General features: G+C 35.2%; 1 protein-coding gene across 1 annotated transcript in view; it reads left to right on the forward strand.

Moving 5' to 3' along the window:
* Window positions 1-20,217, forward strand: part of TEX11 (testis expressed 11) — a 265,819-nt gene that overhangs the window by 194,456 nt on the left and 51,146 nt on the right. Inside the window, exon 24 of the mRNA XM_061137613.1 lies at window positions 582-654. Coding sequence (XP_060993596.1) covers window positions 582-654 — 73 coding nt within the window. The remainder of the gene's footprint in view (window positions 1-581; window positions 655-20,217) is intronic.

A 20,217-nucleotide genomic window follows, 5' to 3' on the forward strand; every position in this document is an offset into this window, starting at 1 on the left:
CCACCTAAAGTGCACTTACATCATACTGAACTGGGGAACGGAGTTGGCCAGATCATGGCTCAACTGCTACAGGTACTCACTGTTCTTACTGAGACTTTAGTAGATTTCCTGGAATAGATGTTTCCCCATTGGCTATTAATATATGCCGTTAGGGCAGTTTTCTGAGACTTTACATGATCATGTTTTATCATTTTCACCAGTTGTGGCACTTTTGCTGGGAAGAGGATCTATAGATCTCCTCATATCACCATTCTGGAAGCAATTTTCTTCTGTCCTAGATTATTTTAAAAAATTGATAATACTCAAGATTTTCTGTTTAATCCTCAATTTCCTGTAAGTTAAGTGATTATGCTATGCATCTTAAACAGTGCTGTTATGTCAATTGTACCTCAATGAAACTAGGGGGAGAAAAGGAAAGAAAAAAAAATAGAGGCTAATATTTATATATAAATCCAAAAATATTCAGTTTATACTTCCATTTTTCTAGTTTAATTTTTTACTGCTTTTAATGATATGATTTTTATTTGCTTAAAGTTTTGTTTGGTTGAGACTAATTTTCTCTTTACTTTCTTACCAAACAGACCTGCTTACTAAATCGTGCACTTGATCTGATATGTAAATGCAGAGACGTCTGGAATCTCCTGAAAACAACAGGTACAGTGGGACTGGGAGTATGATAACATGGTTATAAAGGGGGTTTCGGATCTGAATAACCTAGTCTTTTATCAACAGAAATTTGTGCCACTGAAATACTTGATAACCAGCCAAATGATCCTTTAAGAACTAGCTTTTCCCCACTCTATGTTTGTATTTTGTATTTTAAATCTTTGACACGCTACTTAGAGTAAGAATATTTTTTTTTAATATTTATTTATTTACTTGGTTGTGCCAAGTCTTAGTTGCAGCATGCAGGATCATCAGTTGTGGCATATGGGATCTAGTTCCCTGACAAGAGATCAAACCTGAGCCCCGTGCACTGGAAGCAAAGAGTCTTAGCCACTGGACCACCAGGGGAAGTCCGAAGAATATATTTTATCTTGATTTACATTGTAGTATTGAGTATAAAAATAGGACCATCATTGTTCAATATGACTTTATTGCTCTTAGGTCACTGGATTTGATATCTAATTTAAACAAATTTTGACTTTGACTAAATGTAGGATACAGAATCTTCCAAACCACAATAATATCAGATACTGTTAGCATTTTGTAATGAAATAATCTGTGTAGTAGTAAACCATTTGAAGTATATAGTAGCTTGCTATGGTTTCCTAATTAAGGATGGTATTATTAGATAGATTTTATTGTGTCCATCTATTCCTGTTTTAGTTAGAATTTTTAAAAAATCTATACATACTGAATTGAATTTCATGCCTTTTATTTTTTATTAATGAATTAATTTATTTATTTTTGGCTACACTGGATCTTTATTGCTTTGCACGGGCTTTCTCTAGTTGTGATAAGCGGAGGCTACTCTTTGTTACAGTACACAGGCTCTTGTTTCAGTAGCTTCTCTTGATGCGGAGCGCAGGCTATAGGTGTGCAGGTTTCAGTTGTTGCAACACACAGGCTTAGTAGTTGCAGTATGCGGGCTTTAGGGTGCATGGGCTTCAGTACTTGCAGCACTCAGGCTCAATAGTTGCTGCCCATGGGCTCTAGAGCTCAGGCTCAGTAGTTGTGGGGCACAGGCTTAACTGCTCTGTGGCATTTGGGATCTTCCCAGACCAGGTATTGAACTTGTGTCTGCTACATAGGCAGGTGGAGTCTAATCCACTGTGCCACCAGGGAAGTCCCAAATTACATGCCTTTTAAGCTTCTCTAGAGATCATCAGTGGAGAAGGCAATGGCAGCCCACTCCAGTACTCTTGCCTGGAAAATCCTACGGACAGAGGAGCCTGGTAGGCTGCAGTCCATGGGGTCACTAAGAGTCGGACATGACTGAGTGACTTCACTTTGACTTTTCACTTTCATGCATTAGAGAAGGAAATGGCAATCCACTCCAGTGTTCTTGCCTGGAGAATCCCAGGGACAGGGGAGCCTGGTGGGCTGCTGTCTATGGGGTCGCACAGAGTTGGACACGCCTGAAGTGACTTAGCAGCAGCAGCAGTAGCAGCAGAGATCATCACATGGTTTTTCTCTTTTGAAGTATTAATATATTAAATTATAATAATAATAGATTTCCTAAAATTAAGTCATCACTGGATTTCTGGAATTATCCATTTGGTCATGGTGTATTATTATTTTTAAAAATGGTGAATTTGGTTTCCTAATATTTAAAAATTATTGGGCTCTCATTTTATGTGTATATTCATGATATCTTTGATGAATGTTTATATCAAACTATAGGAATTATAAGAACATAAACATATAAAATTTAATTCACCTATCTCAATCTATGGCAGGCATTTAGAAGAATGAAAACAATAAAAAGAAAGGTGAGAAAATACCTGAATAACTTACTCAATATGGAAAATTTAATACAAATAAACCAGATAGCCTGAAAATATACTTTATAGCCTGATAACAGAAAACTAATTTTCTTTTCACGTGCCCTTTGAACATTTACAGAATTAATCACAAGAAAAACATGAATGAAAAAAAAAACCTGAATAAATTCTAAAACATAAAAGTAAAACAGATAGCATTATCTGACCACAATGCTTCACAATGCAATAAAACTAGAAATTAATAATGGAATTAGGAAACAGAATCCTTTACCACTTGAACATTTAAAAAAACAAAAGTAACTATGGAATGAATATCTGGGCTTCCCTGCTGGCTCAATGGTAAAGACTGCCTGCCAATGCAGGAGACTTGGATTTGATCCCTGTGTTGGGAAGATCCCCTGGAGAAGGAAATGGCAACCCCACTCCAGTATTCTTGCCTGGAAAATTCCATGGATAGAGGAACCTGGCAGGCTACAGTTCATTGAGTTGCAAAAGAGTTGGACTTGGCTTAGTGACTAAACAACAGCAGCAGCAATATGAAATATCTAGAAAATGATACTTAGAATACCTCATAACAGAATCTAAATTACTAAAGTAGTGCTCAGAGTGAAATTCATACCTTTAGTGCCTTTTATTTAAAAAGTATGTCAGAATGCTGGCTGTCTACTGAAAATCAGTTTCTTCATTCTAGGAACACAGATAGATTCCGTTTATATAGCTATATCTATCTTTGTCATTAGAGACTTACAAATTTAAAACAATGAGATACCACTACACACTTATTACAATGACAAAAATTCAAAACACTGACAACACCAAATGCTGGTGAATATGTGGAACAACAGGAATTCTCATTCATTGCTGACAGGAATGCAACATGGTATAGCCACTTTGAAGGACAGCTTGGCAATTTCTTACAAAACTAAACATACTCTTGCTATACAATCCAGCAGAGGTGCTCCCTGTTAATTATACAAATAAATGGAAAACTTATGTCCATGAAAAGACCTACAGATGGATGTTTATAGCAACTTTAGTCACAATTACTAAAACTTGGAAGCGACCAAGATATCATTCAGTAGGTGAATAGTCAAATAAACTGTGGGATGTCCAAACAATGAAATATTGTTCAGAACTAAGAGGAAATGAGCTATTAAACTATGAAAGGACATGAAGGAAACTCAAATGCATATTACTAAGTTTATCGGGATTGGGAATACATGTAAATCCATGGCTGATTCATATCAATGTATGACAAAACCCACTGGAAAAAAAAAATAATAATAATAAAAAAATAAAAAATTAAAAATTAAAAAAAAAAAAAGAAGCCAATCTGAAAAGGCCGCATACTATATGATTCCAACTATATGACATTACAAAAAAGACAAAACTATGAAGACAATAAAAAGATCTTTGGTTGTCAGCATGAATTGAGGAGGGAGGAATAAATAGATAAAACACAGGAAACTTTTAGGGCAGTGGAACTATTCTGTATGATACTACAGTGGTGTATACATGTTATTATACATTTGCCAAAATCTGTAGAATGTACAATGCCAAGAGTGAATCCTAATGTAACATGGAATTTGGGTAAAAATGATGTGTTAATGTAGATTCACTGATTGTAACAAATGTACCAGTATGGTGCAGGATGTCAATAGTGGGAGAAGTTGTGTGCAGTGGGGGATAGGGTATATATGGGAATTCTCTATACTTTCCACTCAATTTTGCTGTGAACCTAAAACTGTTTAAAAGAATGGCTATCATTGAAAAGACAAAGGAGATGTGGAGAAAAGGGAATTCTTTTGTGCTGTTGATGGGAATGTAAACTGGTACAGCCACTATGGAAAACAATGTACACATTCCTCAAAAAAGCAAAAATAGAGCAACCATCTCCAAAACCCCCAGTACTGAGTATATATCTAAAGGAAATGAAATCACTATTGCAAAAAGGCATCTGCATCCCCGTGTTCATATCTCACAATAGTTAAGACATGGAAATAGTCTAAGTATTCATTGAAGGATGAATGAATAAAGAAAATATGACATACATATATGTGTGTGTGTGTGTATATATATATATATGTATATGTATGCACACACACACACAATGAACTGTTTGGCCTTATAAAAGAAAGAAACCCTGCCATTTGTAACAACATGGATGAATACCTGGAGGATATTATGCTGAGTGAAATAAGACAGAAAAACACAAATACTGTATGACCTAACTTATATGTGGAATCTTAAAAAAAAAAAAATCTCATAGAAACAGAGAAGATTGTTGGTTGCCAGGAGCAGGGGTATGGGGGAACATGTGATGGTGGTCAAAGGGTACAAACTTCTAGATATAGGATGAATAAGTTTTGAGAGACCTAATGTACACCATGGTGACTGTAGTTAACAATACTGAAAGTTGCCAAAAGAGTAAATCTTAAATGTTCTCACCCCACACACACACAAACACAAATGGCAACTATGCGAAGTAATGGATATGTTAACTAGCCTTATTTTGGTAATCATTTCACAATATATACATGTATAAAGTCATGACATTGTACACCTTAAATATACATAATGTTATATGTCAAATACATCTCAATGAAGCTGGAAAAAATCCAGCAATATATGAAAAGAATTATATGCCAAAGAAGACCACTCATAGCTCCAAGGATGATGGATTATTTGTTGTGGTTTTTCAGTTGCTCAGTAGTGTTCGACTCCTCATCCCCATGGACTACAGCATACAGCACACCAGGCTCCCCTGTCTTTCATTGTCTCCTGGAGTTTGATCAAATTCATGTCAATGAGTCAGTGATGCTATCTAACCATCTCATCTTCTGTTGCCCCCTTCTCCTTTTGCCTTCAGTCTTTGCTGGCATTAGGATCTTTTCCAGTGAGTCGGCTCTTTGATTAGGTGGCCAGAGTATTGGAGCTTCAGCTTCAGCAACAGACCTTCTAATGAATGTTCAGGTTGACTTTAGGATTGAGTGGTTTGATCTTACAGTCCAGTGGGCTCTAAAGAGTATTCTTCAGCACCACAATTCAAAAGCATCAGTTCTTCTGCACTCAGCCTTTTTTATGGTCCAGCTTTCACATCCATACATGACTACTGGAAAAACCCTAGCTTTGACTATATGGACCTTTGTTGGCAAAGTGATGTCACTACTTTTTAATACACTATCTAGGTTTGTCATAGCTCTCCTTCCAAGGAACAAATGTCTTTTAATTTCATGGTTACAGTCACCATCCACAGTGATTTTAGAGCCCAAGAAAATAAAATTTGTCACTGCTTAGACTTTTTCTCCTTCTATTTGCCATGAAGAGATGGGACCAGATGTCATGATCTTAGTTTTTTGAATGTTGAGTTTTAAGCCAGCTTTTTCACTCACTTTCACCTTCATCAGAAGGCTCTTCAGTTGTTACACATTTTCTGCCATTAGAGTAGTATCATCTGCATATCTGAGGTTGTTGATATTTCCTCCGGCAGTCTTAGTTCCAGCTTGTGATTCATTCAGCCTGGCATTTTGCATGATGTACTCTGCTTAGAAGTTAAATAAGCAAGGTGACAATATACAGCCTTGTCATACTCCTTTAACAATTTTGAACCAATCAGTTGTTCCATGTCTGGTTCTAACTGTTGCTTCTTGACCCACATACAGGTTTCTCAGGAGACAGGTAAGGTAGTCTGGTATTCCCATGTCTTTTAGAATTTTCCACAGTTTGTTGTGATTCACAAAGGCTTTAGTATAGTCAATGAATCAGAAGTAGATATTTTTCTGGAACTCCCGTGCCTCCTCCATGATCTAATGAACGTTGGCAATTTGATCTCTGGTTCCTCTGCCTCTTTGAAACCCAGCTTGTACATACATCTTTAAGTTCTCTCTTCACATACTGTTAAAGCTTAGCTTGAAGGATTTTGAACATAACATTGCTAGCATGTGAAATGAGTGCAATTGTACAGTAGTGTGAACATTCTTTGGCATTGCCCTTCTCTGGGATTGGAATGAAAGCCAACCTTTTCCAGTCCTGGCCACTGCTGAGTTTTCCAAATTTGCTGGCATATTGAGTGCATCACTTAACAACATTATCTTTTAGGATTTGAAATAGCTGGAATTCCATCACTTCCACTAGCTTTTTTCGTAGTGATGCTTCCTAAGGCCCACTTGACTTCACACTCCAGGATGTCTGGCTCTAGGTGAGTGACCACAATTTTGTGGTTATCTGGGTCATTAGGGCCTTTTTTGTATACTTATTCTGTGTATTCTTGCCACCTCTTCTTAATCTCTTCTTCTGTTAGGTCCTTACCGTCTACGTCCTTTACCATGCCCATTCTTGCATGAAATGTTCCCTTGATAGCTCCAACTTTATTGAAGAGCTGTTTCCAGTCTATTATTTTCCTCTATTTCTTTGCATTGTTCATTTAAGAAGGCCTTCTTATTTCTCCTTGCTGTTTCTTGAAACTCTGCATTCAATTGGGTATATCTTTCCCTTTCTCCCTTGCCTTTCTCTTCTCTTCTTTCCTCAGCTATTTGTAAAGCCTTCTCAGAAAGCTACTTTGCCTAATTGCATTTCTTTTTTTTGGAATGTTTTTGGTCACTGCCCCTTGTACAATGTTTTTGAACCTCCATCTATAGTTCTTCAGGCACTCTGCCTACCAAATCTAATCACTTGAATCTATTCATCATCCCCATTGTATAATCATTAAGGATTTGATTTAGGTCATACCTGAACAGCCTAGTGGTTTCCCTTTCTTTCTTCAATTTAGCCTGAATTTTGCAATAAGGAGTTCATGATCTGAGCCATAGTCAGCTCCAGGTCTTGTTTTTGCTGACTATATAGAGCTTCTCCATCTTTGACTACAAAGAACATAATCAATCTCATTTCGGTATTGACCATCTGGTGATGTCCATATGTAGAGTCATCTCTTGTGTTGTTGGAAGAGGGTGTTTGCTGTGACCAGTGTGTTCTCTCAGCAAAACTCTGTTAGCCTTTGCCCTGCTTGATTTTGTACTCCAAGGCCAAACTTGCCTGTTATTCCAGGAATCTCTTTATTTCCTCCTTTTGCATTCTAATCCCCTGTGATGAAAAGGACATCATTTTTGGCGTTAGTTCTAGAAGGTCTTATAAGTCATCATAGAACTGTTCAACTTCAGCTTCTTAAGCATTAGCGTTTGAGGCATATACTTGGATTACTGTGATATTGAGTGGTTTGCCTTGGAAACGAACAGAGATCATTCTGTCATTTTTGAGATTGCACCCAGTATTGCATTTTGGACTCTTGTTGACTATGAGGCCTACTTCATTTCTTCTAAGGGATTCTTGCCTACAGTAGTAGATATAATGATCACCTGAATTAAATTCTCCCATTCTCGTCTATTTTAGTTCACTGATTCCTAAGACGTTGATGTTCAATCTTGCCATCTCCTGCTTGACCATGTCTAATTTACCTTGATTCATGGGCCTAACGTTCCAGGTTCCTACACAATATTGTGCTTTACAGCATCAGACTTTACCTTCACCACCAGACACCGGACACTGAACATTGTTTGCACTTTGGCCCAGCCACTTCATTCTTTCTAGAGCTATTAGTAATTGCCCTCCACTCTTCCCCAGTACCTCATTGGACACCTTCTGACCTGGGCAGCTCATCTTCCAGTGTCCCATCCTTTTGCCTTTTCATACTGTTCATGGGGTTCTCTAGGCAAGAATACTGGAGTGGGTTGCTATTTCCTCCTCCAGGAGACCATGTTTTGTCAGAACTCTTCACTATGACCCATTTATCTTGGGTAGTCCTGCAGGGAATGGCTAATAGCTTCATTGAGTTACACAAGCTCTTTCACTCTGACAAGGCTGTGATCCATGAAAGGGGTGTGTGGAATATTACTCAGCCATAAAAAGGAACGAATTTGAGTCAGTTCTGAGGTGAGGTGGGTGAACTCTAATGCCTGTTATACAAGGTAAGTCAGAGAAAAATATCATACATTAATGCATATATATGAAATTTAGAAAAATGGTACTGATGAACCTATTTGCAAGGCAGGGATAGAGATGCCGACTCTATGTCTATTCTCTATGAACAGACTTGTGGACACAGTGGGGAAAGTAGCGCATTGGATGAATTGAGAGAGTATCATTGAAACATATACATTACCATATATAAAAAAAGATAGTGGAAAGTTGCTGTGTAACACGGAGCTCAGCCTGGTGCTCTGTGACAACCTAGAGGGGTTGGATGGGGTGAGTGGTGGGAAGGAGGTTCAAGAGGGAGGGAATATAGGTATACTTTTGGCTGATTCACGTTGTTGTGTGGCAGAAACCAACACAACATTGTAAATTGTAAAGCAGTTATCCCCCAGTTAAAAATAAATTTTTTAAAAAGAAAAAGGACATTAGATTAAAACTAAGGGAAAAATTAAAGAAAAGAATTTGTTGTTTCATCTAGGAAATCTAATTTGTTAGCATACAATAGTTCATAGTAATCTTTTGCAATCCTTTATATTTCTGTAAGGTCAGTTATAATGTCCCCTCTTTTGAAGCCTCTCTTTGAATTACTAGGATCTGATTCTAATCATGAATCTTCTCTTATTGTCAGTGTAGCTAAAATTTTGTCAATTTTTTTAATCTCTTCAAATTGTTGGTTTCATTGATTTTTTTCTATTTTTCTATCCTCTATTTCATTTTTCTCTGCTCTTTATTATTTTGCTCCTCTAGTAGCTTTGAATTTGTTTTGCTCTTTTTTCTAGTTCCTAATGGTTTAAAGTGGTATTGCTTTAACAGTTTTCTTCCTTTATGGATATTTATAGTTACAAGCTTTCCTTTCAGTACTGCCTTTACTACATCCCATAAATTTCATTATGTTTTCTTTTTGTTACCAACCATCTCTAGGTATTTTTTTAAGTTCTCATGATTTTTTTTTCCTTCAGCTCATTGCTTGTTGTTTAATTTCCACATACTTGTGACTTTTCCAGTTTTCTTTCTGTTATGGATTTCTAGCTTCATTCCATTATGGTCAGAGAATATACTCTATGTGATTTTAGTCTTATTAAATTTATTGAGACTTATTTTTGTAGCCAGATATATGGTCTCTACTGGAGAATATTCCATTAGCACTTGAGCATAAAGTGTTTTCTGCTGTTGTTGGATGGAGTATTATATATAACATCTGTTACTTGTAATTGGTTTATAGTGTTGTTGGCATCCTCTATCCCCTATCTACATATTCTATCCATTTTTGAAAATTATTCAAAAAATGTATGATTTATGTTTATCTGAAGGTAAAAATATACTAGGAAAAGAGAAGACAGTCAGAAATCTCCAGGAACTGCCCATAAAATGTAAAATTTCTGAAATTTTTGTATTAATAATATTTTACCTATAAAAATTTAACATAGAGAAGGCTAAGCATCTCTTCTGATTTTGAAACTCTTCTCATGCAACTCTTAGCAATAGTAACCCATCAAACAAACCTAATTACTTCTTATATTTCTCTCTCTATGAGGAGAAAGAATGAATTTTTGCAGTTTTCCAGGGGCCCTTTTAGAAATCTCAAAGATAATTTTAGGTTTAGAAGATATCCTGAAAACATTGTTTTATGTTTTCTGTATTTGGGATGTGACTTTTCAGGGCAAAATCAAGAATTATTAGAGGCAGTTGGGCACTTGATTAAAATACAGTTGTGGGCACCTGAGAAACAGTACTTGGTTACCCATTTAAGCAAAATGACAATAACACATTTACAAATAAGCATAGAAAATAAAACAATTCTAAAGAACTTTAGCTCTTCAATAAATGAGAAAACTTTTTTCTTAATTTTTTTGTCATTAAATGATCAAAAGTAAAGATATAACAAAGATAATAAAGATCAAAAAATTATTCTGGTAATACACAAAATCTGCTATCTAGGTAGATTGCATACAAGGCAAAGAATAAACTTTTATAAGTGAAACCATTATTTAGTAAACTAAGGAAGCTAGCCCATCAAAAAATCAAGATAACTTTGATCTATTTTAATACATTACAGAGCTTTATTTTAGACTCAGGTTTAAACCAGGGCAAATGAAATTTACTTTCCAGATTTGTCCTTCATTATGCTCTTTTATATTCTTGAACAAACTGACAACCTTTTAGGGGATCTGCCTGTCAAAACTAGTTTTATGAAAAGACTAAGACAGTTTTTCAGAGGCTACATGATGTGTGATATTGTAATAAGATTGGATGCAGAAGAAAATACAAGAATCTAGCTATTTCTGTTAAGTCAGCCATTAAGGAGCTTTACAAAACTATGAAACAATCTTCTCATTAATTTTTTAAAAATTTATTTATTTTTAATTGAAGGATAATTGCTTTACAGTATTGTGTTGGTTTCTACCAAACATCAACATGAATCAGCCATAGGTTTACCCATGTCCCCTCCCACTTGAACATCCCTCCCACCTCCCTCTTCTCATTCACTTTCAAAATACAATTACTTTTTAATTGACATTAACACACAGTGACTTTGTCTCAAAGTAATTCAATCAGGAAATATATTTAAGTTTTGTTTAATTTCTAAAATGGTAAATATCAATAGCTATAATCTGCATATGAGAAATCTCTTTGATAATTTTTTCAGAGTACGTGGGGGTCCTGAGAACAGAAAGTTTGAGAACCACTGATTTGGGAGGAAACTACATTTTCCTTTAAAAACAAAAGCACATATCCATTTGACACTATTGCTCATAGTATAATCTCAACCACTTGTTTTAATTGTAACTTTTAACCGAAATAATTTTTATTTCAAAGAGAAAACTTAGAGAGGTGTAATTGAGACACATATCTGACTCACTAGTAGTGTAGCAGACTAGCAGAGTTCATGAACACACAGCACAACTTTCTATGACTACCTTCATCCCTTTTAAAGAGGAAAAATGAACACATTCTTTAACATAACCCAAAGATATCACCTCTCTATAGCATATAAAAATAAGAAGCAATAGTATATAAACTTAAAACTATGCTTAGTAGTGAAAGTATTTGGTTTTACTTAAAAGTTATCTTGGTATCTATTATTCATTTATTAACTCAATGTAATATCAGTCTAACATTTTAAGTGAACTAAATATCTTGAAAACGATCTTAAATCTAACATACTACAAAACATAGTTACTGCTGAAATTAAAAGTTTGTCAGAACAATGATTCAACTGTAGTTGAACAGAGTTTACATTTTTCGTAATCTTAAATGTCATATATGAGTAATATATAACATTATTTTGTCAGTAAACATGTATATATTTAAGAAAAACAGACCTGAGTTAAATAAAATGTATGCTAGTTTTTTAATTTACACAAATAAATCACCAAAAAGTCTTTTCAACCAAAGTCATCAAGCTGTTCTCATATGCCAAAGATTTACCTTAACTTCAGATTACTAAAATGTTTCTGAGTTAGTTGAATTTTTTATGAGAATACTTTTAGTTTAAGTATATGTAAAGTATTAGAAGTTCCATTTCCTTTTTGTGGAAATTTTAAGAATATTTGTGTATGAGTGCTTATTTATGTCTATAAACCAATTAGAATAGAGCTCCTTTAATATAGGAGACTTTATAATCTAATTTATGAATACCTGCCCCAGATAGGAAAACTCAAGTCAAGGCCTTTCTCAATTATCAACACATAGTCCCAGTGCTATAGAGATATTGTGGCTTCAGATCTACAATTTCAGCTATGGGTCAAGAGTAAATACAGAGTACATATACACAATGGAGTATTACTCAGCCATAAAAAGGAATGCATTTGAGTCAGTTCTAATGAAGTGGATGAACCTAGAACCTATTATACAGAGTGAAGTGAGTCAGAAAGAGAAAGATAAAGATCATATTCTAACACGTGTATATGGAATCTGGAAAAATGGTACTGAAGAATTTATTTACAGGGCAGCAATAGAGAAACAGACATAGAGCATAGACTTATGGACATGGGGAGAGGGGAGGAGAGGGTGAGATGTATGGAAAGAGTAACATGGAAACTTATATTACCATACATAAAATAGCCAATGGGAATTTGCTGTATAGCTCAGGAAACTCAAACAGGGGCTCTGTATCAACCTAGAGGGGTGGGATAAGGAGGGAATTGGGAGAGAGTTTTAAAAGGGTGGAGATATATGTATACCTATGGCTGATTCATGTTGAGATTTGACCGAAAACAACAAAATTCTGTAAAGCAATTATCCTTCAATTACAAAATAAATAAATTTTAAGCAGAGTTTGACTTGCACTTCTCTGGCAACATGACTTACCGTGTTCTGTCAAGTGTATTCATTTGGCATTTTGGTGGATAATTTTTTTAAAATAACATCTGTTACTCTCATACAAATGTAAAATGAATGTGTGTTAAAGACTTTATTTAATTCATTAGTTGATGAGAAAACATAATGTTAGAACTAATCTCAATTTCCATTTCATTTTGCTTATCTCTTATTTTCTATGTCCCTTACTGTTTATTCAGTGGTATCTCTTCACTTCTGCTGTTTCCAGTTTTACTTTTATTTCTGGATTATTTTAATTTTCTCTTACCATTTTCTTCTAAAATGGCTCATATTTCATTTTCTTTTTTCTGCCAGCTCTTTCTGAGCTCTTGAATCCCCACTTTATATCTTTATTTTATAGAAATGATTACTTAGTATTTTAAAATTCATGCTGACATGTTTAGCCACAATTTTCATCTGCTTTGTGGCATCATTTCTCTCGTGAGAATTTTCCACCTACCATTCTTTCTTCCTATTCTTCTCATCCCATTTTCATGTAGTATCTTATATTGTGCTTTACTTTGGATAACTTATCTTTTAAATTTTTATTTTGTTGCAATAAAAACACTTAACATGAGATCTACCCTCTTACTAAAATTTTAAATGTACAATATAGAATATTTACTATAAGTACAGTGTTTTACAGGCTTCCCTGGTGGCTCAGCAGTAAAGAGTCTGCCTGCAATGCAGGAGACACAGATTTGATCCCTGGGTCTGAAAAATCCTCTGGAGAAGGATATGGCAACCCACTCTAGTATTATTGCCTGAAGAATCCCATGGACAGAGTTGCCTGGCAGGGACCCTGTCCATAGGGTCACAAAAAGTCAGACATGACTAAAGCAACTAAGCTCATGTAGTGTTTTACAGCAGATCTCTAGAATTGATTCATCTTGTTTAACTGTAAATTTGTGCCTATTGATTAGCAACCCCATTTTCCTTCAGCAACCACCATTCCATTCTTTGAGTCTATGACTTTGACTATTTTAGATACCTCATGGAAATAGAATCATGCAATATTTGTCCTTCTGTGACTCACTTATTTGATTTAGCGTACTGTCCACAAGGTTCAGCCATATTGTCACATATTGCACAATTTCCTTTTTAAGGCTGGGTAGGACTTAGGCTTAAAGTCTATAAACCACACTTTCCTTATCCATCCATCCCTGAGTGGACATTTAGCTTGTTTCTATATTTGGTTATTGTGAAAGGGGAGTGCTAATATCTCTCCAAGATCCTGATTTCAATTCTTTTGGATAAATTCCAGAAGTGGGATTGCTGGACTGTATGCTAGTTCTATTTTCAATTTTGTAAGGAACTGTTTACTATAGTGGATGTACCATTTTGCACTCCTACCAACAATGTACAAGGGTTCCAATTTCTCCACATCTTTGCCAGCACTTGTCTTTTTTTATATAATAGCCATCCTGACAGGTGTGAGGTGATTTTTGGTTTTGATTTGCATTTATGTGAGGATTCATGACTATGAGCCTAGCTTCATATACCTGTTGGCCATTTGTATGTCTTTTTTTTTTTTTTGAGAAATTTCTATTCAAGTATTTAGCCCATTTTTAAACCAGGTTGTTAGCTTTTCGCCTTTAAGTTGTGATAACTTATCTTTATTTGTGGTACTTTTTCCTTAGGCCAGCTATTTGTAGGGGGTACATGTGGAAAGGAGGCCAGGGCCATGATCCAGGCTAATAGAAGTTTATACCTATAATCTAGCATTGTTGTATACATGAGTTCCTGTAGTATTTATGTTTTCCTAGCCAATGGGTCGGAGAAGGCAATGGCACCCCACTCCAGTACTCTTGTCTGGAAAATCCCATGGATGGAGGAGCCTGGTAGGCTGCAGTCCATGGGGTCGCTAAGAGTTGGACACGACTGAGTGACTTCACTTCCACTTTTCTTTTCTTTTTTTTTTATTTATTTTTATTAGTTGGAGGCTAATTACTTTACAATATTCGCTTTCATGCATTGGAGAAGGAAATGGCAACACACTCCAGTGTTCTTGCCTGGAGAATCCCAGGGACGGGGGAGCCTGGTGGGCTGCTGTCTATGGGGTCGCACAGAGTCGGACACAACTTAAGTGACTTAGCAGCAGCAGCAGCAGCCAATGGGTAGAGGTGCATGTAGGGCTTCTCATAACACAAACTTTCTTCTCCACTGCCTTACTGATCAGCTGCTCACTCTTCAGCCCTTTCTCCTCTGCTTCTCAAAACCAAACCAATCTTAGACAAGTTCCCTTCACCAGCCTATAAACTGTATTCTTCTTATTGCCAATAAAGGATTTTTACCTTGGATTGTGCCCCTTACTTTGGACTATTGTACTTTTGCTGGCTTTTTGTGATTGCATTTTTATTTTTAAAATGTGCATATGTATGTTTGTATGCATATATACTAGCTTGTAAGTTTCATGCGGCCAAATACCGTATCTATGTTTGCTTACCTTTTATTCCAATATTTGATATTTGGATATTGCATGAATGAACAAAATCTCACACACACACACACATACACACACACACACACACACAGTCATCCCTAGATATCTGCAGGAGATTTGGTTCCAGCACCCCCCATGGATACCAAAATCCCCAGATGCTCAAGTCCATATAAAATGGCTTAGTTTTTGTAAATAACCTACATATTTCCCCCTATATACTTTAATCATCTCTAGATTATTTATAATACCTAATACAAGGTAAATACTATGTAAATAGCTGTAAATATTATGTAAGTAGTTGCTGCCACATGGCAAATTCAAGTTTTGCTTTTTTGGAACTTTCTGGAATTTTTATTTGTTTTTAATATTTTTGATCCATGGTTTGGTGACTCTGCCTGTGTAGAACCTGCTAATAGGGAGGGCTAACTAAACATGCATACATATGAATTTTTATAAATTCATATATAAGGTATATAAGGTCTTGGAAGGATACACACCAGACTCAACATTTGCTACCTCTTGGATTTGGTGAGTTTAGAAGACATTTACTTTTTATTTCACTTTTATATTGTTTGAACTTTTCAATGAATATGTAGTACTTTAATAAAAAAAAACACAAAATTCATTTAGAAAAAAATGAATCTGACTTGTTAAAAGTTTGTATTTCTTAAGATTGGGTTTTTCCTAAAATTATGAACCCAGTAGTGAGTAATGTAAATAAGTCATTTAGCTACCAATTGTAAATAGACAAATTAAGGGCAAGTGCAAAGCTGGTGAATCATAAGCTCCTGGGCGGGAATTGGAAAATGCCAACCTTTTAAAAATCTATTCCAAATCAAAGTTAATTAAGAACCATATAAACAGTGTCTGAAATTTTAGTGCTATGGGAATTGACTCTTACAAAAGTATTAACCCTGATGTACCATTATGTTAGTGACCCAAGGGAAGCAGCTTATCACATTCAGTCTACAAAGTCTTTATTAAATTACTAGGGGCTACTAGGTATTGTGAAAATATAAGTAAATGTGTTACTGTCTCTAACCTTAATAAATTTAGTGAAGAAATGAGATCAGAAACAATCTATTACACGTATACAAAGCTAAATGAAATAACTTCACTAATAGAAATATAGAGGGTGTGGAATCATAAAAGAAGAAATGACCCACTTCAAAAGGTAATATTTGAACTTACTCTTGAATAATGAGTAAGATTTTAATGGTTAGAGAAGGAAGTAGAAGGCATTAAAAGCTGTGGGAACTGAGTAAACAAAAGCCAGGAGTACAAGGGAGCATTGTTAGTTTTGGCATTGTCTCTTATTCAGTGGTTATATTAGTGGGAGGTGAGGCTGAAAGTAATGTGGTTTGTGGTGTGCCCCTTCTCAATAGTAAATCAGGCCATTAGTATCACCTTAGTCCAAGCTACCTCATTTCTCACCTGGACCAGTGGAATAGCTTTTCAGCTATCCTTTCTACTTCCACAATTGCCCTTCTATAAATCCAATAGCCACACAACAACCAAAGTATTATAAGTCAGATCAGATAGTCTTCTTGTACTTGCCATTTACTTGGAATTAAAATCCAAAGTCCCTACCTTGATTTACAGGGCCATGGATTATCTGGCTTTTGGTTTCCTCTCTGACCTAATCTCCCATCATGCTACCTCAGTTCACTATAATCTAGCTCTACAATATCTTAATTATACTTTCTTGCCTCTGGGCCTTTTGTATTTGCTATTCCCTTTGCCTAGAACTCTTCTCCTGGGTATTCATGTAGCTTGCTCCCCTACATCCTTTGCTCAAGTGTCACCCCCTCCAGAGAGGTCTTTCCTGACCACAACCTTTCTAAAATAACAATTTGTATCACTATCTACTCTCTTAACCTGTAATTTTTCTTTACAACGCACGTCACTACTTGATATTATATAATGTATATCAATTTTTTTCTCAACCAGAACTTAAGTTCCATGCAGGCAGAAAAGTTGTCTGTCTTGTTCATTCTTTATCCCTACCCCCTAAAACTGTCTGGCATATACAAAGGCTTAAAGTATATTTACTATGCTGCTATAGTGCCAGAAATTCTTTCATTAGAAACTCATTTGTTTGAGTATTAGAGCATCTTGGTCTTTGAGAGCCGTTTTTGCAAAGATCTCTGGGAGTGCTTAAGTCATTATCAGTTTATACTTCGGGAGAGAAACATTTAGAAAAATACCATTAAAATATTCAACTTGGGATACAGGTATAGGGCAGAGAAGGGCAGATCAGGTTTCCAGAAAAAGAAAAAAGGAAATTTAAAGGGAAGTAGGGATTATACCAAAGATGACTGCATATGATTTTAAGACTCTTCAAACGTTTCTAACACAAGGGAACTCAACAGCTCCTGAATATCTCTTTCTGGCTCTTTTTGAGGATCTCCATTTAAGAACTTAACTTTTGGATGTTGCTAGAAACATCCTTGGAGTTACTTTCTATGTGAAGAGTCATCACATGTTAGGGCTAAGAGTAATCTTAGTAAGTAGATTTATAAAAGCTGTTTATTTTTTCAAATGAGTAAATTTTTAATCTCAAAAACATGAAGATGGAGAAAAGTCTTTATAAGTCATTGCAAGGAAGAATTTCACTTATGTCCAGTACTATAATTTTGACTTTGGTGTAAAGTATTCATCGAGTGTCATCATCAAAAGTGTTAGTGGTTATGGAAATTTTCTGGAAGTCTGTTGGTTAGAACTCCACACTTCCATTGCTGGAGGGCCCATGTTAAGTCCCTGGTCAGGGAACTAAAATCTCATAAGTGATGTAGCATGGCCAAAAAATAAAAATTAAAAAAAATTTTCAAGTGCTCAGGGCTGGTGCACAGAGAAGACCTAGAGGGATGGGATGGAGAGGGAGGCGGGAGGGGGTATCGGGATGGGGAACACATGTAAATCCATGGCTGATTCATGTCAGTGTATGGCAAAAAACACTACAATATTGTAAAGTAATTAGCCTCCAACTAATAAAAATAAATGAAAAATAAATAAATGAAAATTAAAAAAAATTTTAAGTGTTAGTGTTTATGGCAACAAGACCTGAAAGCTTTAAATCAAAACCCAGCAAGTATCCTCTACCAGCAAAAAGGCATTTCAGCTGGCAGGGCATAGGATTGTCTCTGTTTTTATAAATTATGTATTGATATTTATAGCCTATGGTCTCCTCAGTCCAGAACTAGAAGGGTCATTCTAATTTATTCAAATGTAGTAGATAAAATCTATCAAGTCTCATGTTGGAATTAGAAATCATTTTTATTTGTTCAGTTGTACACCCACACTAAAACTAGGATTAAGTGCTTATTCCTTCAGCACCTGGCTTTTGCTTGTTCCTTCCATTGGCTTAATAACTAGCAATAAATCATGGGTTGCTTTTGGCTCAAAGATTAGTTCTCAATGGATAAGAAATTCTCAGAGATGATAATTTTGAGATTAGGCAAGATCCACAGGCATCTTAAACAAAACGGCAAAACTTGAGTGAATTTTCTATACATTTTGGGCCAGGACCTAGGCCATAAAAATAGGAGAACCACTGTTTAGGATTTTTCCCCCAAAGGAGATTAAACCGTTATCTGGAGATATGCAAGTATCTCAGACAGAAGTTGCTCTTCTAAAAATCTTCACTTTTGGCAGCATTTCACTTAAATTATGACTTACAAACAACGTAAGCTTACCCTATAATACAAAGCAAAACCCTTGTGACAGCGAGTAGGAACTTTGATTATAGGACTGGAATCAGTGAAGCAATTTAGAAGAGGGTCACAGGTTTAGGCAACAGGTTCATTATAGTTCCCAGATATTTATGATGATATGCATTATTCCTTCTCCCAAGTGCCTGACCTAGTTAGGAATGTCTTTCAAGTCTCCCTGTTCGTAACATGTTTGCTTTTGTACATATGGTTTCTTTTATGAAAATACAGATGTGTCTGAAATTTTTCCTGTACAGTTATCTAGACACAATGACTCTCAATCAGAGTAAGGTGTGTACCATAGCTTACTTGCAAACATTTATTATTGATTTCTAGAAAGTTTCTCAAAATATATAGAGAGAACAATACACCTGTAAACTATAGAGAACACATTTTTTGTAGGTGTACTTGTAGCATTTACCAAAATAGAATCAAATTAGAACTCAACAGAAAGATGATTAGAAAACCCCCATTGTTGAAAATCTTTAAAAAAAAAAACACTTGAAATAATCCATTGGCAAAAGAAGAAATCAAAATGAAAATTATGGAATATATTGAACTTAAAAATGGGAAATATGACATCAAAATTTATGAGATGTATCTAAAATAAGGAAAAATTCTATGTTTTTAAGTGCATGTATAGAAAAGATGAAGGGTTGAAAATCAACAATTTAAGCTTTGACCTTAAATATCAAGAAAATTAAATCCTGAAGAAAGTAGAGAAGAAGAACATTACAAAGATAAGAGCAGAGAAGAATGAAACAAATCAGACATACAGTAGAGAAAGTCAACAAAGCCAAAAGTTGATTCTTTGGAAAGATTACTATATTTGCTAAATGCCAAATGAAATGGATCAAAAAATAAAAAGAACACAAATTGCTAATACAAGTAATTCAAAAGTAGGCATTATTACATATCTTTCAAACATTAGTAAGACAATAAAAGGACATTGTGAGTAACTTTATGCTAATAAATTTGAATATTTTGACCAAAATGGACAAACTTTTTAAAAGATATATCTATGAAAATTGGTACAAAGGAAAATTACCTGCTAAAGTAATTTTACCATAAATACCTTCCTACAAAAAGGAAATGTCTTCACTGATATAAATACTCCAAAATAAATAAGGAAGAAATAATAGCAACCCTGTAAAAATATCTCTTATAGAAAATAGAGAAAAAGGTAACACATTGATTTTATGAAACCAGCATGACTTTGATGACAAAACTTGACTTAGGACACTTCAAGAAAAAAAAATATGGGTCAATTACACGCCAGTCAGGATGGCTGCTATCCAAAAGTCTACAAGCAATAAATGCTGGAGAGGGT

Source organism: Dama dama, chromosome X (assembly GCF_033118175.1).
Source record: "Dama dama isolate Ldn47 chromosome X, ASM3311817v1, whole genome shotgun sequence".
Taxonomy (NCBI): Eukaryota; Metazoa; Chordata; class Mammalia; order Artiodactyla; family Cervidae; genus Dama; species Dama dama.